Genomic DNA, 25,084 nt, shown 5'->3' on the forward strand with positions numbered 1-25,084 from the left:
AGGGAGATCAGCTCAGTGCTTTGTGACCACTGAGAGGAGTGGGATAGGGAGGGTGGGAGGGAGACGCAAGAGGGAGGAGGTATGGGGATATATGTATGCATATAGCTGATTCACTTTGTTATACAGCAGAAACTAACACACCATTGTAAAGCAATTATACTCCAATAAAGATGTTAAAAAAATAAAAATTCCTCAAAGGACATATTAAAAAAAAAAAAAGTATCCCCATTTCTGAGGAGTTAGAGAAGAAACAGACTTTTCTCAAAATAGAGGAGACACCTACTGTGCAAAGCTCTGAGGTAGGCCCTCCAGAATATACAGAAAAGGGGAGAGAAATGAAATTAGCCGAGTATGGTCCACGTAAAAGCTCTGGGTTAGGCCCTGTGGACCTATGATTATCATTTGCCCTCTTCATAACCCTGCAGTGCTGGCATTATTGTCTGCATTTTAGGTGAGAGAATTGAAGCCCAGGCACAGCCAACCCCTCTTTTCAGAAACCCAGTATTGAGTTGGAGAAATTTTTAAAAACTAATGTAAATCAATTAAAAAATAACAATGTCTTTTGCCTTTACAAAACACATGCAAATTATGACTTCAACTAATTGTCAACACTATGAAATAGATATTGTTTTTTTCATTTTACAGATAAGAAAAAATATTTCAAAATTAAGTGTCAATCTCATGATTAAATAGCTAATCGGTTTAAGAACTAAGGTTGAATTTATTATCTCGACTATAAATTCTGAGTTTTTTTGATCATGTGAGCTATATGTGCTTAACATTCAAATAAAGCACCAGATTTGAGAAAAATTATTGGATCCTGGAGAAGCCTAAATTATTATTAATATTATTACCAGTGAGAAGGATGGCTAGTTATGGAATCATAGAATGTCAGTAGTGGAGATCACAGACTGAAAGATTATCTAGACCATGGTCGAGAAGAGCTGAGCTGGGTTTTAAAGGTTGATAGATGTGGGTAAGAGGAGAGTATATCCAAGGTATGGGAACAGTAATAAAACAGGAAATAGAAAAAATACAAGAGACCTTATTATAGTAAGCGGCCATCTCCTTGGGGATTTTTGCAAATGTTGATTGATTGAAGTTCAGGCTTTCCTCTTCTCCTCTCCATCCCTCTCCTCTGACTGTCCTGTGTCAGGTAGACAAAGAAATGGAAAATAACTGCTTCCTGGTATCTGCTGACACAAGTTGTGAAGTTACACTTCAGCTCATCTTTTTTCCCTTCTATCTACTACCCTAGAGCTTCTTCTGGCAACTAGAGAGTAAGAAATTCTAGAGAAATAGCACACAACCATTTACTTTTAAAAATATTATAGCGTGCTACAGTTCTGTGGATGACGTTTCAAAAACTTATTGAGATTATTTGTTATGAAGAATGTTTTCCATAAAACCATGGACCCAAAGATTGATAGTTACAGAGTTCAGACATCATGGACATAGGTTTTTTTTTTTTTAATGGAACCTATTTTCCCTAAAACATTAATTTAATTTGATTTAACATGTATTATAAATTTGGATGTAAGAATGAGGTTTTTAAGAATTATTTGGAAAGGTTAGATGTTGGTATGATATCTACTTTCTTTTCTAAATTGTTCCACAGATTTTTTTTTTAATGTGCTGTAAATCAGACACTGCAAATTTGTAAATGATGGCCCTTAATATGAAGTGACTCACAGTCTAGGGATGGAAGCAGTTATAGAAACAATTAGTACATATAGTGAAATGTATTTCAATAGATGTACGTACAAAGTGTAATGGCATCAAATATTTAGCTAGAAGGATCAGGGAAAGATTTGATATGTGGCCTGAGCCCTGAAGCATGAATGAAGTTTCACCAGTTGGAAAGGTGAGGAATATTTAGCCGTAGGGAATGGCGGATACAAGGTCCTGGAAACATGAAGCTGACCTCCTGTTCTGAGAAGGCGTGTTTAAGTACAGTGGGGGTGGGAGAAGAGGTCATGAGGCTGTGCAGGTAGACTTGGATTTTGTGTGCAAAGAAACCCTTTGAAGGAATTATAAACATGAAAAGGACAAGATAGGATTTGGGTTTAGGAAGATAATTCTGGAGGAAATACAAGTGATGGACTAGGAATTGTAGAAAATGGAAGAGGCACAACTAGGCAGGCTAAGGTAATTGTGAAGAATGGTGAGGGTAAGATCTGAATTTAGGCTACGATGCTCCCCATCTTACCATTTCTCCCTCTTTCTCTTCCTCTCTCTCTCTCTTTCCCTCTCTCCCTCTCTCTCTCTCTCTCCCTCTCTCCCTCTCTCTCTCTCTTTCCCTCTCTCTCTCTCTCTCTCTAGCTCTCCTTCAGCCAAACTTGCCACCGTTCAAAGAAGCCTTCCTCATTGGATCAGATGTCTGGGCACTGTATCTCTCTTACAGTTGCAATTTTAATTCTGCTTTGGTGCTACTGATTCATGCCTGTTCTTCCCACTAGATTGTAAGCTCCATGGGGGTAGGAATTATATCTCCTTTTTTTTGGTATCCCTGAGTGCAACATGTGACACAAATTTAGTGCTCAGTAAAATTGTTGAATGGATGAATGAGAGATGAAATCTTAATTGAACGAAAGTTAAAAGTTCAAACCATTAGAACTTGGTTATTAGTTGAATTTCAAGATTGAGGAGGAAGGAATAAGGCATGTTTATAAAGTTTCTAGTTTGGGCAACTCAGAGGACAGTTATATATCCACTAAGAGAGAAAACAGAGAAGGAGTGAGACGTGAGTGTGTGTGGAGAAGATCAAGAAATAGATTTGAGGCAGATGAAACTTGAGGTATCACTATGGCGTTCAGGTGGGAATGTCCAAGCGGGAGTTGAAACTGTAACAGCCAACTGTGCAATTTATTGCTACCTTTCTCCAGAGATTCAGGTGTATTTCTATTTTTGGTTTGACCTTCCTTGACTTCAGACCTGTTTGCACGTTGTGTTATGAAGCTAATGTCCTTCACTGGTAAGTTAGCGATACCCAGTGCCTTCTGAATATGCATCATTAATAAAGTGAAATATCCTAAAATAATGCAAAAAAGTCATGACCGAAGAAAAAACATATCCTGTGGAGATGATGACAACGATAAAATTGGTAATTTTAAGTTAAAATATTTGATCATTTGCAAAATTAAACAACATTAGATGAAGATGGTATTTTGGGGTTTTTTTTTTTGTCTTTGTTGCTTAACTCTTATGAGGCTACCAGAGGGCTGCCATCTTACATATCCTGCCTTACTTTAGCCATAGAACATGATTATATTATGAGTGGTACATGGCAACTTGCAGTTCATGTCAAGACTCCTTCTGTGCACATATACACATAGAAAATCTTCAATTCAAATATACTTCTTTACTTCTATCAGTTATATTTATTTCTACTTTATCAACTTCATTCCAAGCCCTCCAAAAATTCAGCACCCCTTTCTTACGTCCCCAAGGCCTGCTGCCATCTTTGTGAATGCCCCAGAATTGAAAACCTGCTTTTATTATTAGTTTTTAATTCTCCTTCAAACACATATACTCATTAGTCAGAAACTTTTAAATTTTTTTCACAGTTTGTCTTGGGTGCTCCACTTATATAATTGCATTTTAGACCAAATCACCCACATATTATATTTATTACCAGTCAAGAGCTGAACCTTGGCTTTCATTCTTCCTTTACAGCAATTCGTTCTACACATAGACACATGTATGATCTTTCTCAAGCACAACATGTATCAGGCAAGCCCCTCTCAAGATTAAGAATTCCTAATATTTTTTCTATTTTCTAGTAAGTCAAATACAGACTTCTCAACCTAGCTCCCTAGAAATTCTTTCAAGACTCTCTCAATTCATTGTTTTTGTAAGTTACCAATAAGTAACTTAATAAATGTTGCCAGTTACACAAACTGCTTATCCCTGAGCAAATAAAACTTTATAATCCAGTTTCCACCCCTAAAATTTTGTCTTCCCATTCCAGTAGAAATGTTTATCCTAAAACCATGATTTCTTTGATTTCTTCATAAATCTATGCCCAGCATTAGGTCAATATTTAGAACTTTAAGGGATTTCTCTTAATTAAACTTTTCCAGCCACTGATGATTTATTCAAAACTAGCTCAAGAAAATTCCAACTCCTACATTTGTCATGACTTCCGTATACTGAATGAAAGCTCTACAGAAATGAAGACAGACATCATCTTCAGAGTCCTCATTCTTGAAAAATGTACAATGTAATAAGTAAGACAACAGAAAAAAGAAGAAAGATAAAAGAAGATGAAGGAAGGGCATCTCATTCAGACTGAAGAGCTTAGACGAAGCTTTTTGAATGAGATGAGTGAGAACTATGGGAGTTAGTGGGTGTAGGTCATATGGATAGGACACGAGTAATGGGAAAAGCTCATTGTGGGATGCTTTTCATGGGAACCATGCATAATCTGCAATAATTGCATTATTTACAGTAGTTTCTATTAGATTTAGCTTTGTTGAAATAATGTATAATAAACTGGATTCCAGTTTGAAAAGGTTTGGTTCCAACACAGAAAACAATACAACAGATATTAGCAATTCCATAAACCTATAAATCTCTTTTCCTGATTAAAAGCCACTTTAAAAGGTGGCTTTCAATCTCAATCAGTCCAACCACTATTCTAATTGTGAAGTTGGTTGGATTTTATTGTATCAAATATTGAGCAATAGCAAATGACTTTTGTCTAAAAGTTCTTATTTTAGGAATTCTCTTTTGTAAGCTAGTTTTGTCATCAATATAATGTTTTGTTTTTAGAAATATTTTTCACATGGTTTATTATTGTGAGTAAATTTTCTTTTCTTTTTTTTTTTTTTTATAAAGCTTTAATTATGCCCACGGAGACATACAGTCTTTTTTTTTTTTTTTTTTTTAATTAATTAATTTATTTATTTATTTATTTTTGGCTGTGTTGGGTCTTTGTTTCTGTGCGAGGGCTTTCTCTAAGTAAATTTTCTTATGCTGTAAAAATGTACTTAAGATTAATTATCTGTGGTTCTCACATCATTATAATATGAAATATTATACATACATATATATATATTTAGAAATATGTGTCTCCCTATTGACACAGAAATGTTTTAATGTATGCTACTGCCTTGCTTAGTTAAAAAGATAAACCATTCTCAAACTCTTGTATAATTCCCCTCAATTGTAGCAGCAGGAAAGATGTGTGAAAGACATTTGAAATCCAAACACAGTCAATTAATACTACAATTGTTATCAATATTATGTTTCTTATATTAGACTATGCATTCTCAAAACTCTTGTGGCTAGATATGTATGCTATTGGGAGATACAAAAACAGTACTGCTCTCTTTTGGCCAACTTTTAGTGAGCAATAATCTATAGTCTAAAATCAGATCTATGTTGAATTGGAAAGAGAATCCTAAAAGACTGAACTGGAGATAAGTTGATAATAGATATCAAATTTCCTTAAAAGGAAGAGTTGAAAGCTGAAGAGGTTAAGTAGCACTGATAGGGTTGATGGGACCTGAACAGCATCTAATGAGGGCAGGATGGAAAGTCCTGTTCTTATTTCCAAGAACTTGTCTTCTTGAAAAGCCCAGTGACTTTCTCTGGAATAAGGAAAACTAATGAATAGCACTAGCTTTAGTGAGTATAATTCAAACACTACTCTTGAACTGTCATTTTAATATCTCATTTTCTTTTCTGAAGAGTATTTCATGAAATAAAAATTTCTCTCCATAGTGTATTTTCTTCTAAAAGTTAGATTTCTGCTACTGTGTGATAGAATAGACCATAGTTTTTCAATGTGTAGGTTGTGGCCAAGTTTTAGTTGGGCTTTGGAGATTAAAATTCAGATATTTTCATATCAGTTTGGTAGTTTCCAGGCAGCACTCATTAGGTAAACCCCTTTCTGTCTAAATAGAAAAGGTACGTCTCCTACAGGAGTCTGTGGAAACAGTCAAGGAGAGGGCTACTTGGAATAGTATTTCTAGGGACTTCCCTGGAGGTCCAGAGGTTAAGACTCCACGTTTCCAGTGCAGGGGTGCAGGAGGCAAGTGTTGGATACCTGGTTGGGGAACTAAGATCCCAGGTGCCTCGCGTGGCCAAAAGAAAGAAAGAAATAGTATTTCTAGTATTTCCTTGGGCCCTTTATCAGCTTCACTTGGTCTTCTTGCTCTCCTAATGTCCTTCCCTTGTGTTCCCAGTTTATTTGGTTCGATGCTACTAAGAACAATACCACTAATAATAGCCAAGATTGACTTTACAATTATTATGTCCCAAGTACAGTACTAAATGTTTCAGATGTATTATCTCACTTAATCTTTACAATATGCATGCACACGACAAAGGAAAGATGGAAAATTTGGAAATTGAACTTTGACTTTCATCAAGATCCTCTTCTTTTTCATTGCGGAGGAAAGATTAGAGCTTTTCATGCTCTGACTGGCCCTTGCATCCCTCACAAAACTTATCGTGGTGCCTTGTATGTAGTAATTCCTCAAGAAGTGTTTGTTAGAAAAATAGGTTTAATATGGTGACTCTGGACCTTGTGCTTTTCAGACTTTGGCTGCTTTGGATGTTCTGTTGTTCCTTTCTTTCAAGCTGTCCTTATTCACAGCTATTCTGCCTGTTACGACGCTTTTCCATATTTTCTGTGGCAGAGGGTCTGCCACAGTAACTGCAGTACTGAGTCACATTTCCCTGCGGCATAGATATCGCTGCCATTGTTTTCCAGGTCAATAAAAGAACCACAAAGTGGCCAAAATGTTCTGCTCCTATCCAAACCATCACATTAACATAAAAATGTGTTAGAAAAGTCTCGTGGTTATAAAGGAATTGCAGTTTTTAACATTATAGTTCCACCTTTAAATACCAAGGGAAATTTCTTAACGGATTTTCGTATGTGATCACTGCCTGTAACAGTATTCTTTTTAGGCCTATGCATTTGCACAGCTTCAGAATATTACATAATTATTACATCTGTTATTCCATGTTTTCCATTAGTGACTTGCAGCAGGAACTCTCCACTCTGTTAATAAGCTCCTAAAATGTATACATTGCGAAGCATGTTTTTAAAGCATTACTTCAACGCAGAATAAACTACTTGCTATATAATAAATGATCTAAACTAATATTTTCTTAATTTAAAATAGGCACACTTAGGTTCATGTTCCATATTTTTCATAGATATTTACTGCTTTGTTTTCTTTTCCTACAGGCAGTGTACCTATTTTGCCTTTACCTGAAGGCATTGTCTTTATTTAATAGAGTAGTTATGTATTCTTTGGAATACTCTGTGTAATATTCTATATGTGATGTGTGATGTGAATTAATGCTTCCCAGAAGCTTTACTGGTGATGCAGTCTCAGGGAAATCTTCCATTTTATCTTAAAATGACATTGTAGCTCTCTTTCTCTTTCTAGTCCAAAACATTTTACCAAAAACCTGACTTCAGCTCCAGAGTGAAACAGGCGTGATTAAATTCTGGCCCTGTCACTTTCTATCCCTGGGGACTGGACAAGTTGTTTACACTTTCCATGACGTAGTTTCCAGTATGTAAATCTTGGGATTTTTGTGAAGTTGCCTGGATTTATATTAGCTCAATGCATTTTAGCAATTATTTTTATTTTCAGTAATGTTAATAGTGGTATTTTCAGTACTAGTGAGTTATTACTTAATGTTAGATTTTTTAAAACAAAAAATCATTTTAGAGTAATCTGATGATTTGGCTTGTGTATTTGAGAGAATTGAAAAACAAATGACAGTGGCTAAACTTGCTTTCTATACAGGCATAACATTTCAGAATAAGTTAAGCTAAACTGTTCAGATGATATACTTACTGTATTTCAACAGCATATAGAGTTTTTCTAAAGCTTGAATTTCAAGTACATATTGTATTTCAAATACAAGTTATATTAAGAACCTGTGGGCACATTTCCTAAAGTAATTTTAAGAACAGCATACAGGCAATATAGAAAGTATAACTGATTTGGTGTCACTGGAAGAGTGGGTTTACAGCTTTGTATTCTTGGTCATCTTTATTCCCTTACTATTTCTATTCAAGTAACTAAAATGATATATTTTTGCTTTTCAGTCACTCAAGACTGCTTGCAATTGATTGCAGACAGTGACACGCCTACCATACGAAAAGGTAATAAAATATTCCCAGGAACGTTTCCACTTAGAACTCAATTCAGTCCAATTACCTGTTCATTTCAAGTCTAAAGATTGTATTCAAACTCCATCTCAAATCACCTATCTGCCTCAAAATTTCTTACAATCAGATTTAAAATAATACATTTATTTAAAATGATTGGGGAGTAAATATTTAGGCTAATGTAATAACCTAACAAAGAGAATTACCTTAAGGATACTAATACGTACAAATTTTAAATAAGTAGCACATGATAAAACAAAATCAGTACTAAATCAAGTTCAGTATTTTATTATTTAGAAATGATTTTGGCTTCTATGGTGCCTCAAGATCCTCTTCACAAATATTCATTCTCTGTTATATTAGGTTGTAGAATATTACAATAGGATGAAGATAAAACTGAACATACATTTTATATTAATTTATCAATAAGTATATGTACAAATAAGTATAACATTTTTGTGATAAATCTCCAGTGTGAAATTATTGCTTTATATTTTACATATACTGGTTAAAAACATACAATGTTCCAGTTACTGTGTGGGTATTGGGGCTCAGCAGTGAAACATATATATAGGTCCTCATTTTTATGGAATTTACCTTCTCATGAAGGGAAAACAGAAAAGCAAACAAATGAATGAGTAAAATGTAGAATGATAAAATTAAATGGTATGGAGAAAAATAAAGCAGGCGGGGGGCAAGGGAATATTTGAGTTGTGAACCACAAGGGGGAGTTCAGAAGTGTCAGGAAGTTAAGCTGGGGGCCAGGAGTGGAGACACAAGAAAGATAATGAATTTGGATTGGCCTTTGCAATGATTCCTGGGAATGCTATCTTTCATCTGTATTCTTCTATGTGACTTAATTATCCTAAATGTAACCCAAATACTAAAATACTTGAAATGCTCTTATTATTTATTGTTCTGCATTTTCCAAAGTCATATGTTTGCAACTTTTATTAGGTAGCAAATTGTTCCCTAAGAATTAAGATAGAGCCAGAAGAAGACCCTAAGGACCGATTAAAAAATATAACTTGGAAAAGGTTTGTGTTACACATTTGGCCAAAACCAAAAATGCTGCAAATCATGCCAAAAAATGCAGCTGCTACTCCATTGTGAGCTTGAATTTCACAGAGTGTTGTGATCTTCCTGGTGTGGTGGCTGCTCTACATTGATCCTCCTTGGAAGATCTGGGTACTTATCTGGGTGCTTTGCCATTTGGGCTGATGCGTTATGATGCCAGTAAACCTTGAACGTGTAAATGTTAGTGTGTGTGGACATTTCAGCAGTACTGCATCCTGTAAGTTTTGGTATGTTGTGTTTTCATTTTTATTTGTCTTAAGATATTTTTTGATTTACCTTTTGATTTCTTTTTTGACTCCCTGGTTGTTCGGGAGTGTATTGTTTAATTTCCACAGATTTGTGAGTTTTTCAAATTTTCTCCTGTTACTGATTTCTGGTTTCATACCATTTTAGTCGGAAAAGATGCTTGATATGATTTCAGTCTTCTTTAATTTGTTAAGACTTATTTTGTGTCCTAACATTTCATCCATCTTAGAGAATTTTCCTTGTGCACTTAAGAATGTATATTTTGCTACAGTAGGATAGAATGTTCTCGATATATCTGTTAAGTTCGTTTGGTCTGTAGGGTTGTTCAAGTATGCTATATCCTTACTGATTTTCTTTTGGGTGATCTATCCATTGTTGAAAATGGGGTACTGAATTATCCTATTGTTGTTGTATTGCTGTCTATTTCTTCCTTCAGATCTGTTAATATTTGTTTTACAAATTTAGGAGCTCCACTGTTGAGTGCATATATATTTATATTTGTTATATCCCCTTGATGAATTGATCCATTTATCATTACATAATGACCCTCTTTGTCTCATGTGACAGGTTTTGACTTAAAGTCTATTTTGTCTGATTTAAGAAAAGCCACTTCTTCTTTCTTGTTTACCATTTGAATGGCATATTGTTTTCCAACCCTTCACTTTCAGTCTATGTGTGTCCTTAAAGCTACAGTGAGTCTATTGTAGGCAACATATGGTTGGATTTTGTTCTTTCCAATCCATTCAACCACTCTATGCGTTTTGACTGGGGAATTTAATCCATTTACATTTAAAGTAATTATTGACAGTGAAGACTTATTATTTCCCTTTTGTTAATTGTTTTCTGGCTGTTTCAGTTCATTTTTTCCTTTCTTCCTCTCTTAATGTCTTTCTCTGTGTTCTTTGATTATTTTTTGTAGTGGTATGCTTTGATTCTCTTTACATTTTGTGTATCTACTACAGGTTTTTATTTCTGCTAACCATGGGGTTTACATAAAACAACCTAGTGATAATAGCCTACTTTAAGCTAATAACAACTTAACTTTGATCTTATGCCAGAACTGCACTGTTACTTCTCCCTCCCCTACACTTTAGCTTGTTAATGTGACAACTTACATCTGCTTATCTTGTGTATGTATTAACACATTATTGTAGTCATAATTCTTTTTTTAAAAAATACTTTTGTCTTTTAGCTTTTATATTTACTAGAGTTGAAAGTGATTTACAACTCATTATAGCCATTTCTCTCAGGTTGTTTACTGGAGATTTTTTTTCTTCCTTTGTGTTGTGTTTTCTCGATTCCTCATATTCCTTGTAGATTTGCTTTGTTGTCTGTGCATTTGAAGAAGCAGCTACTTCTCCCCATCTTCTTGGACTGATTTTGACTGGGATACACTTTCACTGTCAGCAGTGCTCAGTGTTAGTCACTCTAAGGCTGGGAGCAAAGCCCCTTTGCCTCCTTCCTTCCCTCCTGAGGAAAAGTATCAGTTCTCTGCTTTTCCACAATCATGACAAAAAAATTGCTGACTATAAGGGGATGCACTCCCCTTTTTTGTTTCTAACTGTCTCAAGGGACCGAGATCTTTTGATTGTTCAGTGCTCAGTATGAGGCAAGATAGAAACCAGTTCCTCAGAAGGCACCCTGGGAGGCCATGAGGCCTTGTACACAGTCCAACCTCACCATCCCTCCCTGCGAGAATCATGGGCTGAGGCAGTCTTCTTGGGGTGGAGCTAAGCCTATTTGGAGGAGGGACTGATGTGAGTAAATTGAAATTGCTTTTCTTACCTGTATAAATATGACTGCTTCTCAGTTTGTGCTCCTCTAGGCTGCTTCTACTTCTTAGCTGGATCCTGAATGTCTCTTCACGGTATTTTGATAACAATATTATTGTTAAATCAGCGTTTCTGTGGAGGGATGAGGGGTAAGTCTCCCTACTCTACCATGTTACTGGCATAATTCCTCATTCAGAACCTTAAATATGTCATCCCACTGCCTTTTGATTACATAGTTTCAAATAAGAAATCAGCTGTTAATCTTATGGAGCATCCCTTGTACTTGAGGAATTGCTTTTCTCTTGCTACTTTCAAAATTCTGTGCTTGCCTTTGTCTTTCAGCTGCTAGTTATAATGCATCTTGGTATGGATCTCTTTAAGTTTATTCTCCTTGAAATTCATTCAGCTTTGTGGATATGTAGATTCATTCTTTCTACAAAGTTGGGAAGAGTTTGGCCATTATTTTTTCAAATATTCTTTCTGCATTTTCTCTTCTTCTTCTGGGACTCCTATAATGCATATATTAGTCTGATTGAGAGTGTCCTATGGGTCCTTTATGCTCTTTTCACTTCCTTTTATTCCTTTTTATTTCTGCTACTCAGACTGGATAATCTCAACTGTCCTATATTCAAGTTTGCTGATTCCATCTTCTGCCTGGTGAAGTCTGCTGTGTAACCTCTCCAGTAAAAATTTTATTTCAGCTATTTTAATTTTTAGCTCCACAAGTTCTTTTTAAAGAAAGAGTTTGATTCCTTTTACAATAATTTTTATCTCTTAACTGATAGTGTCTATTTGTTCATACACTTTTCTCCCAGTTTTCTTAAGTTCTCTGTCCATGGTATCCTTTAGCTCTTTAAACATTTAAAATATGTAATATCTTTGTCTAGTAAGTCCAATATCTGGGCTTCCTCAGAAATGGTTTCTGCCAATGTTTTTCCCTGTGAATGGTCCATAATTTTCTGTTTGTTTGTATGCTTTATATTTTTCTTTGTAAATTGGACAATTTGAATATTACAGTGTGGTAACTCTGGAAATCCCATCCCCAGGGTTTGCTGTTGTTGATTGTGTGGGCTGCAGTTGTCCATTTGTTTATTGAATTTTCCAAAATATTTTTTTAAAAAATAAACTGTACTCCTTGTTCTGTGTGGTCACTGAAGTCTTTTTTCTGTTATCTCTGCAGTAATCCTGTTGGAGATTCTTTTATCTCCAATCCTAATCCTGATAGAGATTTACTTTAATGCCAGGAACCAAAACCAAAACCACCACCAACAACAAAAACCAAACTCCCTTTTTCTGAGCAGATAATCTCTGGTCTGGGGCACTCCTTCAACATTTAGCTAGGCTACCAGCAACTGTGCCTTAGACTTCCCATCCTGCTTGAGCAAAAAGCAAAGATCAACTAGAGATGTTAGCTTAGGGTTCTTTCAGGTGTTTTCTGAACATGCATCCTGCTCTGGTCGTGCACAATCCACTGCAGATTCCTTGGTGTATGTGGTAACACTTCAAAGCCCTTATTCCTTGAAGTATCTTCCTCCTTAGCCTCATCCTTCTCAGGCTTTTTGTCAGTCTGCTGCCTGCCCTATCCACTGTTCCTTGTTACAGGTGGTGACAGGTAGTGTATTTCTGTAAAGCTTTTGACTGACATCAGTCTGAGGAGCTGCTCCCATCTAGAGGGAAAGTCCAGGCAGGTCAAAATCCAGAGTCACAGTGTTGTGAGAACAAAGTGAGTATTGCACTTCCTGGCATCAGCAAGACACCAACTGGAACTCAGGCCACCATCTCCATGGCTGCCACTAAGCTGGAGAATGAGGGGTGATACATGAGTAAGCAAAAATACCACAATACTTTCTTACTGAAATTTACGCCTTGTTTCATTAAACACTCCCTTGGTTTCTATAAGTTTTTTACTAGAATTCATATATCCAAAAACATGGATTCTATAAGTTCTTGCAAGCTTAATTGCTGCCTTAGCAAAGGGACTTTTCTTTTTCTTTTTCTTTTTTTGATTTTTGAATTTTATTTTATTTATTTTTTTATACAACAGGTTCTTATTAGTTATCCATTTTATACATATTAGTGTATATATGTCAATCCCAATCTCCCAATTCATCACACCACTACCACCCCCCCATGCCACTATCCCCCCTTGATGTCCATACGTTTGTTCTCTACATCTGTGTCTCAATTTCTGCCCTGCAAACTGGTTCATCTGTACCATTTTTCTAGGTTCAACATATATGTGTTAATATACGATATTTGTTTTTCTCTTTCTGACTTACTTCACTCTGTATGACAGTCTCTAGGTCCATCCACGTCTCTACAAATGACCCAATTTCGTTCCTTTTTATGGCTGAGTAATATTCCATTGTATATATGTACCACATCTTCTTTATCCATTCGTCTGTCGATGGGCACTTAGGTTGCTTCCATGGCCTGGCTATTGTAAATAGTGCTGCAATGAACATTGGGGTGCATGTGTCTTTTTGAATTATGGTTTTCTCTGGATATATGCCCAGTAGTGGGATTGCTGAGTCACATGGTAATTCTATTTTTAGTTTTTTAAGAAACCTCCATACTGTTCTCCATAGTGGCTGTAGCAATTTACATTCCCACCAACAGTGCAAGAGGGTTCCCTTTTCTCCACACCGTCTCCAGCATTTGTTGTTTGTAGATTTTCTGATGATTCCCATTCTAACTGGTGTGAGGTGGGTACCTCATTGTAGTTTTGATTTGCACTTCTCTAATAATTAGTGATGTTGAGCAGCTTTTCATGTGCTTCGTGGCCATCTGTATGTCTTCTTTGGAAAAATGTCTATTTAGGTCTTCTGCCCATTTTTGGATTGAGTTGTTTGTTTTTTTGATATGGAGCTGCATGAGCTGCTTGTAAATTTTGGAGATTAATCCTTTGTCAGTTGCCTCATTTGCAAATATTTTCTCCCATTCTGAGGGTTGTCTTTTCGTCTTGTTTGTAGTTTCCTTTGCTTTGCAAAAGCTTTTAAGTTTCATTAGGTACCATTTGTTTATTTTTGTTTTTATTTCCATTACTCTAGGAGGTGGATCAAAAAAGATCTTGCTGTGATTTATGTCAAAGAGTGTTCTTCCTATGTTTTCCTCTAAGAGTTTTATAGTGTCCGGTCTTACATTTAGGTCTCTAATCCATTTTGAGTTTATTTTTGTGTATGGTGTTAGGGAGTGTTCTAATTTCATTCTTTTACATGTAGCTGTCCAGTTTTCCCAGCACCACTTATTGAAGAGACTGTCTTTTCTCCATTGTATACCCTTGCCTCCGCAAAGGGACTTATTTTTGAGCTTTCTACTCTGTCATTTTTCATGATGTTACTCTGACATCTATAATTAAATCTTTAGATAATATATATTGATTGTCTACTCTGGTCTGTAATAAAATTAAATATGATTTTTCTTTATTTTCTCTATCATTCCTGTTCTCCACCATCCATTTTTTGGATAGTGATATTATATTTCTTAATGCTCATCTACATACTGTTACAATGTTTATATTTCTATTACTTGATCTCTCAGCTTTAATTTATATCCTTTGAACCCCAGCTGTTACAAATGAGGCAATTGATGAATTTACTGTCAACATTTTTTTCTCCACTACTTCCCAGTATTTGCTAGTTATATAATCTCTACATTGTCATGGCATAAAACTGTTTTATTCTTTATCATCAAACCATCCTCTTTATGTGTTTTTACAGTAAATATATTCAATACCCATTGCAAGTCCTTTTGCTATGGTTTCCGCATTCATATCTTAGTTTCCTGAATTTCGTTTTCTACTAGTTTATTCAAAATCGCCACAGGAGAACAATGCTCTTTTAGTGTTTACATTAATAAAGCTGTTTCCTTGTAGTTTTTATACTTTAAGGACAGATGCCTGGGTATGAAATCCTCAGTTTACCCTTTCTTTACCTGGGTAACTTGTAGGAATTTCTCCACTGTCTTTTGCCTTTGGCATTATATGCACTTTGAAGAAAACTGAAGTAAGAGAAAATTTTCTTCTCATAAGTGGCTTGACTATCTTGCCTAGTTACACAAAGAATTATATATTTACCTTAAAATTTCAGTACTTATTTTATTATATATCTGAAGGTAGACTATTGTGGTGGGTAGAAATATATTTCCTCAGACATGTCCACACTGTAATCCCTGAAACCTGTGAGTTTATTACCTCACCTGGCAAAAGGGACTTTGAAGATGTGATTAAGATAAGGAATGTGGGCATATTATCCTGGATTATCTGGGTGGTCCCAGTATAATCACAAAGATCCTTGTATGAGGGAGTTAACAGGGTCAGAGTCAGAGAAGGTGATGTGGCAATGAAAACAGAGTTCAGAATGATGTGATTGCTGTCTGGGAAGAGGAAGGGCCACAAGCCCAGAAAAGCAGGCAGACTGTAGAAGCTGGAAAAGGCAAGGGATGGACATTCCAGTGTCCAGAAAGAACACAACTTGCCAACGCCTTGATTTTTGCCCAGTGAGACTTCTGCTGTTTCAAATGGGAGATAATAAATGTGTATTGTTTTAAGCCACTAAGTTTGTGGTAATTTGTTACAGCTGCAATAAGAAACTAATAAAACTCTGAATCAACTTTCCCTAACACATAATGGGACTTTTAATTCTGCAGTAGCTCTAAGTGGTTGTTCTGCTTGACTTTTTGTTGTTTTTGTTTTGTCTCTCTGGGTTCCAATTATGTACATGCTGGTAATTCTTTACCTATCTTTTATATTCTATAGTTTTACAATTTTTCTCAAATTCTTAACTCTTTTTTTTAAATTTCCATCTCATTTTGTTTTGTATGAAACCTATTTTCCCTTCTGAAACTTTTACTTTTACTTTCATTTAAGTGAGCACTTTCCCTCCCTAATTTCCCAAATTCTTTTAGCTGATATTGACATTTCCTGTATTGTTTGTTTGTAGATTTCTGTGTGTGTGTGAGGGACTCATCACCTTTAGTGAGTTGATTTTGCTGACTCTATGTGAACTTTGCTGCTTCCAGGCCATTGACTATTTCCTTTGCTTCTTCTCTTCACTTTTATGCTCAGCTTCAGTGTGATCTCAGTTGCTTTTGGCATCCCTTGCAGTTATTTTGGAGAACACACATCTATGTTTCATAGGATTTACAGGAGGTAAAAAAGGAGAGATGTGATTTCCACAATCATATTGATAGTGGAAGTCTCTTGTTTATTCTGTTTTTCAACATAATTATTTCATAGAGGCAATGAGGAGATTTAATCTCACAGTAGAATTTGACACTTATTGATTCCCTTCTTTTTGAAACACGTGCTTTTCTTGGTTTGTTTCTCCAACCATGTTCCTAGCTTTTTTGGCCACTGCTTTTTCAACTTCTTTGCAGATTATTCTTAAATTTCTTAGTATTGATGTTTTTCAGACCTCTGACACAGTCCCATTCTCTTCATTCTTATTTCTTTGGCATTCCTAAATCCTCCTATGTTGTCACTTAACATGCATGTGTGATGGCTTAAATGTAGATCTTTAGCCCAGATGACTTTTCCGAGATCCAAGCCTATATGTACTTCTGTCTACTTAACATCTTTTCCTGAGTATCTTGGTGGCATATCAGCGTGAACTCTTTAGAACTTTTCCCCAAGTCTGGTCTTTTTCCAGTGTCTCCTATTTCAGTAAGTGCTGACCATGTCTTCAGCTGTTCAATCCAGAATTCTGGGTGTCATTCTTGACTGCTTCCTCGAAGTCAGTACGTTAATCTCAAAACTTTATCAGTGATTCCTCATATATATAATTTGAACTAATCTGTTTTTCTTCATTTTCATTTCACCATCCTAGTATAAACCACCATCATCTCTCACCTTGGCTGGTTTCCTTGCCTCCAGTTTTGCACATTTCTTACCTGGTAACTACATAGAGATGTTTCTAAAACACAGATATAGTCATTTTCCCCCCACTGCTCACAGCCCCTACAGGGCTTCTCATTGCCCTTCTGGTAGCTCAGCCTGCGTGGCTCTTCCTGTCTGGCTTCTGTTTCTGTTGATTGTCCTAGTCCTGCCTCATCTACAGAATCAGGCATATGATTACGTGGATTTCACTGCTAAACTATATTTGTTCAATAAAAAAAAAAATCCCTATTTCTTTTTTAAAAATCCCTATTTCTTAAATTGGTTTACTTAATCTATCTTCAAAAAATATTATTAGTATCTTCTCCCTTAAAACTATTTCCAGGAGTTTTAAGATAATAAAATAGAAAATCAGGAGAAGTAACCAAATGTGATAGGTGATTGACAGCTGCTCTCTGGAGCATTTATATTCAATTATTGAGGGAAATAACACTGGAAGTATAAATATTTGGGAGGAAATTTCCTATTCATAAAATAGAATAGAAAACAAATATTAATGAAATAGATCTGATTTTCCTATACAAATTTGTCGTCCTAAAATTTATCTATAGGTCTTGCATATATGTCAGTACAGGAAAGATCTACTCTTTCAAAAGCAGGCATTTTCAGAAATACATGTAAATTATTTTTACATTTAAATACTGGCATTATTTTTATTTAATTTCACATATTAATGTACACAGTAATTTATTAAGTTTTCCAAAACATTTAAATATATCAAGTATTTAAAGCTGAGTGGAGCTGGGAAGTTCACACTTTATATACCAAGATATATCAGTATTTTAGCTGTTGACTAGCAAAATTAAGCATTAATACTCCTAGAATTTACTTCCCCTGACTGAAATAAAAACGCACAATATAAGATCTATGAGTTGGAGTTCATTCTGTGTCTTATTGAGGACTATAGCCCGGGAGACAGCCTCTCAGATAGCTCTGAGAAACAGTTCCAAAAAGGCAAGGGAGGAACCTGGATATATCTAATTACTTTTTTTTTTTCTGGAAAAAAGTGTTTAGTCGAACATCAAAAGACGACTGCTAATCGCAAAGCATAGACTCTCAGTTTAATGACTTTAGTGCTTTTCTGTGTATGAGGAGAAGATGTAAGAATCTGTGGTCGTTGAGATTTTTCCTTTCCAAATTCCTAAATACTATAAGGAGTGATTCATACTAGTTTAGATAAGCATCCTATGGAATAGTCATTTAGTGCATATTTTCTCGTTAGCATCTATCTGTGGTCTAACTAGCAGGCAAAAAAAATCTAAGTGAGTTTTAAGCTGTAGAAACGGGCTTCCCTGGTGGCGCAGTGGCTGAGAATCTGCCTGCCAATGCAGGGGACACGGGTTCGAGCCCTGGTCTGGGAAGATCCCACATGCCGCAGAGCAACTAGGCCCGTGAGCCACAACTACTGAGCCTGCGCGTCTGGAGCCTGTGCTCCGCAACAAGAGAGGCCGCGACAGTGAGAGGCCCGCGCACCGCGATGAAGAGTGGCCCCCGCTTGCCGCAACTAGAGAAAGCCCTCGCACAGAAACGAAGACCCAACACAGCCAAAAATAAATAAATAAATACATAAATTTATTTTTAAAAAAAAGGTGTAGAAACATATTATAACATTTATGCTTAAGTTTATAATTACTTTAGCTTTTAATTAATTGTTCAGTCTGTTTTCTTAAATTAAAAATTCATTGAGCAGCACATGTTGATTGAGTGCATACTGTGTGCTAGGCGCCATTCTTGGCATCTGGGTTTCCAGCTGTGACTACAGCATAGTAATTGCCTTGGCCCAATGGAGTATAATCCGTGTGTGTGTGTGTGTGTGTGCACACACGCGTATGTGTGAGGGTGGGGTTGGGAGGAGACACATAGACAGTATATAAAGACAAGTAAATGTATACTCTCTCTCTCTTTAATAAGAATATTTCCAGCGAGGTATGATGAAATGCCAAAAGCAAAAGAGTAAATAAGAATACAAACCTAATAACTACTTGTTTTTTTTTCTATTATGACAATACAGCAGTGGAATTTGGTAAGAACTGCCTAATTTTATAGATATAAGTATTGTATAAAGAAATAGGGGATCAGTTTCAAGTATGGCAAAAAAGTTTTTTTAGTCAATAAATATCTCTAGTCAGAATATAAACAAGCAGTTTTAGAAATATGTGTTTTATTTCAAGAGTTCATATTACCTCTATAGTGGAGGGTGTTTCATTTCCAAGAGTTTCAGTAAGCAGGTAATAAAATGCTTTTAAAAAACAATCGAATGCTAGTGACTAATTGCCTAGTACCCCACCATTTTGAATTATTTTATGTTTAAAGTTGAATTAGTTAACTCAATAAATATTTGCTGCATCTGCTGTGGGCCAGGTATCATTTTAGGCCCTGGGGAAACAGCAGGGAACCAAACAGAAACAGTCCCCAAACTCAGAGAAATTAGAGTCTATGATGTGTATAGTTTTGAAGGGGAAGGAAAGCCCTTTGTGGTCAGAGTAACAAATAAGTATCACTTCCATGAAAACAATCACGTTCAGTCATCAGCTTACATTTTACAATAATAACAACCATGATATTAATTTTTCCTCATGTTTTCAGAACTCTATCTTAAAGAGTGCTTTGGGCACGTGATCTTTATTTAAACAGAATTTAAAACTATGTCATTATAATCTTTTCACTGAAATAATATTTTATAAAAACAGGTGGTGATGAGATTACCTCTGTTATTTGTAAATGAGGAGATCTTTATTCGTGGACTGTCATTACCCAGTGTGTGGCACTGGAGAATTTTCGTTTAAGGAAATGGATTCTCAGAGACCGTCCTTGTGGACAGCAGATTGGGGGGATCAGACCTGCCTCATGTGTCAGGGGAAGCATTCACTCCTCCTGAGAGATGGAGCCATTCAGGGGAGCACAGGAGAGGAGTGGAGATCTGTGGGGTCCCCTCCTGCTGCTTCCTCTCTCCTCTCTCCACCCACCCCTCCCTCTCATCTCCCTCCCTCTGTCTGTGGAATGTGATCTTGGAGGGCTGCCTTAAGGAATTGTTTCATTGTAACTTGAATTCACAGTGTAGTGGCTTTGTTGGACCACTCAGGCTCTTAATTCCTCAGAAATATTCAGAAACTATGTGGTTCTTCTTTTGTATTCTTCCCTCGAGAATCCTATTTGGGAAAAGCTCAAGTAGGATGATTTTGCCTTGGGAACACCATTGAAGTGGGCATGTCCACTTAGCAATTGTATTTATGAACATGAAAGCATTGTCAACTATTGCATCCTAGGGCTCCCCCTTAGGAAAATCCACAGGGGAAAATTTCCTTTATGTTCAATCTAGGACAAGTTGTTCTTTTCTTGAGCTTCTGTCATACCGTCTTGTAGACTTCTGAATTTTATTATTGATTTTGTTTCTCTTTTTGTTATGACCAAGGTGAAGCTTGGGGACACATGTGGTCCAACATTGCCAATTATATGGGAACATTTTTTATATGATTTTAGACTACCACAGTTTCATTTTACTATTTTTTTCTTGTACTGCCATTTCCCTAATCTTCTTTTTCCTTACTTTATGCCATTTTATTTATACCCCAAATTTCCCAGCCCCTAGCCTCAGGGTCCGCTGCTTACTCCAATATACGCATAACATGATGGTGGGAAATCCAGTGACCTTAGCGTGTGAATTCACCGGAAAGTAGTGTTTACTCTTTCAGTGGGCATTCCGGCTCAGCCATCTGCACCCCTTTTGCCGACGCATTTCTTTGGCCTCTGTCTTCTCTCTGCCTCTTTATCCGACTCTTGAGAACCGTGGCTCTCCTGCCACTCCCCAAGTGATGTTTGAGGGATAGTGGAGGAGAATTGGTGTATTGAACAGAAACCACTTCAACTTGAACATTACGGATGATTATCACAACATTCCTGGACCATTTCCTAGGAGAGGTTGCGTCTCAGTAATTTCTCTCCCTCTCCTTAAGCTCTGTCTTATTGCCATGTTGGGGAGACGGTGGCTTCCTCCCCATATTCTTTGCTAAACTCTCCACGTACAAACTCCCTCCTCTCTGGGAACTAGAGGGGAGCAAAATTTGCTGCCCCAAAATGTGTCTCTTTGACATGAGGATTAATTTAGGCTGATTATTTTTAGCGATTATTTTTAAGAAGACTCAGGAAGTTTTTCTTGTTACCTCTCCCCTTAACTGCCTAAAAGAATTTGGATAGAGGACTTGTTCCTAGAACAGAGCCATCATGAGAGACGTCTGCAAAGAATATGGGCTGAGGGTAGTGGGGGAGACTCTGGTAGGGCTTAGCGACCAGAGCCCACTCTGTGTCCCACTGTCTCTGGTGGCCCAGCAGACATTTGTTTTTCCATCTCTTTGTGAACCCGTACCCCCAATATCCTCCTTTGTCTTTAGCTGAAGATGGTATTCAAAGTGAGGGCTTTGCCCACTTTGGGGAGTTACTCAGTCTTCCTGGGACTCTCCCATGTATGCATATTATTAAACTTTTGTGTGATTTTCTCCTGTTGATCTGTCTCATGTCAGTTTAATTCTTAGACCAGCCAGAAGAACCAAGAAGGGTAGAGGAAAATCTCTTCCTCCCCAACAGAATCAAAGGAGAACCAAAAATTTCTCTTGGTGTGTTATTCAGAGACAGTTTGTCCATTTTTTTGGCCTCAAACTGTCCCATCCAGACCAGACTATATTTTGAAAATTGCTGAAATACAGAAGAAATCAAAACCCCAGACATTACATATGAAGTGTTTGCTTTCAAGTTCCTGTATCTGATAATTGCCTGGGTGAGTATATAAATGATGGCTGAGAAACCAGTGGAGGATTGTGATTTCTCTTCTTTTCCCCTTTTTTTAAAAGATGAAATTCTCCTCTAAGTTTCAGACTTAGTTTAGCAGCTAAGTGGAGGTGAAAAACTGCTTTTCTCAGTTTTTTTTTCTTATAAATCATTCTCTTCATTGTAGGAGCTTACACATTTGTTCCGTGGCTTCTCAGCTTTAAAAGAGGAAGAGCCCTAGAAGAAAGAGAGAATAAAATATTGGTCAAAGAAACGGGTTACTTCTTTATATACGGTCAGGTAGGTTCAGCCCTAGTGCCGCTGTCTCTGTCCAATGCCTCCCATTTTGTGCTGACTTCTGACAAAGTTCTTTGGTTTGTTTCTCAGGTTTTATACACCGATAACACCTTTGCCATGGGACACCTAATACAGAGGAAAAAAGTCCATGTCTTTGGGGACGAATTGAGTCTGGTGACTTTGTTCCGATGTATTCAAAATATGCCTGAAACACTACCCAATAATTCCTGTTATTCAGCTGGTAAATAATAGTTCTATATACATAGCCAGAAAGACATTCCTCAATATACTGTGTGGTTTTTATTATCTTGAATGATAAACTAGTCTGTTTTAATAGAGACAAAATCATTATTAATAGGTTTATCATTTTTATATACATTTAGAAAGGGCAGTAACTTCACAGCAATCCACACTAGAACAATCGTAAGCTGGGTTTTCTTCAACCTGTAATAACAATGCTGGAATAATAAGAGAATGGTAACCACGTGCCAGACACTTTACCTGTGCCCCTTCCTTTAACCCTCCCTGTGGAAGGGAGGTGGGGTCTGAGGCACGGAGAGGAAGCACACGTTGTCTTAGACTGCACAGAACTTAGTTTAAACCAGCCGGTCTGACCCCAGTGGGACTCACAGTATCTCTTCTTTACCTCCTGCGGAAGAAGTGCCTTTGGCCGGTTTGAGGGTCAGTGGCACAGTGGCTTTGCTGGTGTCAATGGACACCAGGTGGATGCGTTTGGGATGTGAAAGTGTAGGAGTGAGGCTGCATTTCAACTCAGAAAAGGGAAAGGGCAGGCTCACTTCATTTCAGGTCTGTTTAGGCTGTAATTGCCATCGGAGCCTTCATTTTGTCTTGGGGTAATTTCAAATTAATCGAGGCCAGTATCTGAAAAAGAAAAAATTGCCTTCGACACATTTATTTCTCTCTGGTGATTTTGACACATCCATTCAGGACCCCGAGGAATGTCTTCCCTTCCAGACATTTAGCGCGAATGACAGCGTGGAACATGGGGTGCAACGGGGCTGTGCGATTTGAAGCACTGTATTCCGAAGGCGTTTACTGACAAAGGCACGATGAAACAAGTGAGAAAGCAAAATAGTTCCCAATAATGGAGACGATTGTCATCCTGGATCCACAGGCATAAATAGCTTTGACAGGGTGATGAGGAAGTTTACCGAATTGGAATTCCCTAATTTTCAAAGAGAAATGTTTCCCTGCGGCCAGTGGTAACCAGTATTTTGGTGTTGCAAAATATTTATAAATGGTGAGGTCACTTCAGTCTGTTATATTTATTTACATTAATTAGTACTTAGAGCTTTACAACACACTCTTTTTCAAATTTTCTATCATCAGCCCCTCATGGTTACTTTCTCAGCCAGATTTCCTAGGTGCCTTACTTTTTAAGAGTAATTAACTTGACCTTAAAGATATTTCTCAGTGCTAGTAGCTTAGTATTCTTTACGAAAAGTGTTTTCTAGGAAATTTCAGGTTTTCAATCTTCACCTGTTCTAGAACGAATTTGTTTGAAACCATTAAAAGCTACACATTGGTGTATATGTGTATAAAGTGCTTCCATAATAATCTGGAAAAAATTAAAATGGTCCATTTGAGGAGCCCAACGAAGCTGAATCTTATTATTTCATTAACAAGTTGAATGTGTTTATTGTAGAAAAAGTTAGAGCTGATTGCTATAATCTGGAAGAATTGAAATAGCCCATAACTCAGTGTTGAAATTTTAAATAGAACCTACTTTGAAACGTAGTTGGTTCACACAGACTTTTTTTGAGAGTTACTATTACTTAATGATCTGTGATCTATAGCCTTTGTCAAATTATTAGATTATCTTCAATCTCTATGATAATGACTAATCCATTCAACAGATAACTTCAATCTTTTTTTTTTCTACTACTTAATGTAATCATCAAATGCCTTGCCAATCCTAAAAGTGTACACTTTACCCTTAACAATACCTAAAACTATGTTCTTTTGTTTGTTGTCTGTCTTGGTCTATTAACAAAAAACAAGATCCTTGTAGACAGACGCTTTGGTTATTCTGATCACCGCCCTATGAGGGCCTACGAAGGTGTCTGGTATATCTGAGGTGCTCAGTAAATAAACACCCACTGGCTATTGCTGCAGGACACCCAGGTGCTTTGGCTTGACAGTGGAATAGAGGTTAACGTAGATGTGTTCCTGTAAATACATTTTCATGGCGTGTTAATGAAACAGTGCAACTACTTTTAAAATTGTTAGTTGAAAGTACTGACAATTTAGATGCTATTTCCTTTGTTATTTCCTTGGTTTTATTCTCTGCCCCTCTTCCTCTTTCTTTTTCTTTATCTTTTTCTTTTAAAATGGAGTCAAGAATGACCTGATATACTGAGTGTAGTTCCGGAGTTGTGTTTTGTATTCCTGAATCACAGGCTGCATTATTGTAAATTAGGCGCATGCATGCAGATTAGTTGATCAGTTTTGAGAAGCTAATTGCCTTGTTGCTTTTGATTGTAAAAACAAGTATGGAAACACAAATTATAGAGGGCTATAAAAGTAATCCAAATGACTCCTCATCCCATAGTTTGTACTCTAGAGAAAGACTATGTTAGCAGATGTGCTTTGTGAATAAGTAGTGTTTTGTTTTTCACTTTTAAATAATTTATGCATTTTGTATGCACATTTGAAAGTATATTTAGGACTATGCAGTATATATACGTGGGTGTGCTCATTTTTCTGTATTTTTATTTAACATTATTTTTTAAAGATTCCCATGTCAATAAAATGAAGCAAAACCACTTTTAACTATATAACCTTCCATCAAGGGACGTGCTATGAATTCCTAAACTTTTTTTTCTTATAGTTAGATGTTTGGTTCCTGTTTAGATTCTCCATTTTACAAACAGT

The 25,084-nt window shown here is 36.6% G+C and overlaps 1 protein-coding gene across 3 annotated transcripts in view; it reads left to right on the forward strand.

Annotated features, from left to right (window-relative positions):
• Window positions 1-25,084, forward strand: part of TNFSF13B (TNF superfamily member 13b) — a 34,543-nt gene that overhangs the window by 8,300 nt on the left and 1,159 nt on the right. For 2 of the 3 annotated variants that reach the window (XM_059903011.1, XM_059903013.1), the window contains exons 3-5: window positions 8,081-8,137; window positions 22,080-22,192; window positions 22,280-22,430. In XM_059903011.1, the coding sequence (XP_059758994.1) occupies window positions 8,081-8,137; window positions 22,080-22,192; window positions 22,280-22,430 (321 nt within the window). The remainder of the gene's footprint in view (window positions 1-8,080; window positions 8,138-22,079; window positions 22,193-22,279; window positions 22,431-25,084) is intronic. The other variant, XM_059903014.1, reaches the window with a different exon arrangement.

Source organism: Balaenoptera ricei, chromosome 18 (assembly GCF_028023285.1).
Source record: "Balaenoptera ricei isolate mBalRic1 chromosome 18, mBalRic1.hap2, whole genome shotgun sequence".
Taxonomy (NCBI): Eukaryota; Metazoa; Chordata; class Mammalia; order Artiodactyla; family Balaenopteridae; genus Balaenoptera; species Balaenoptera ricei.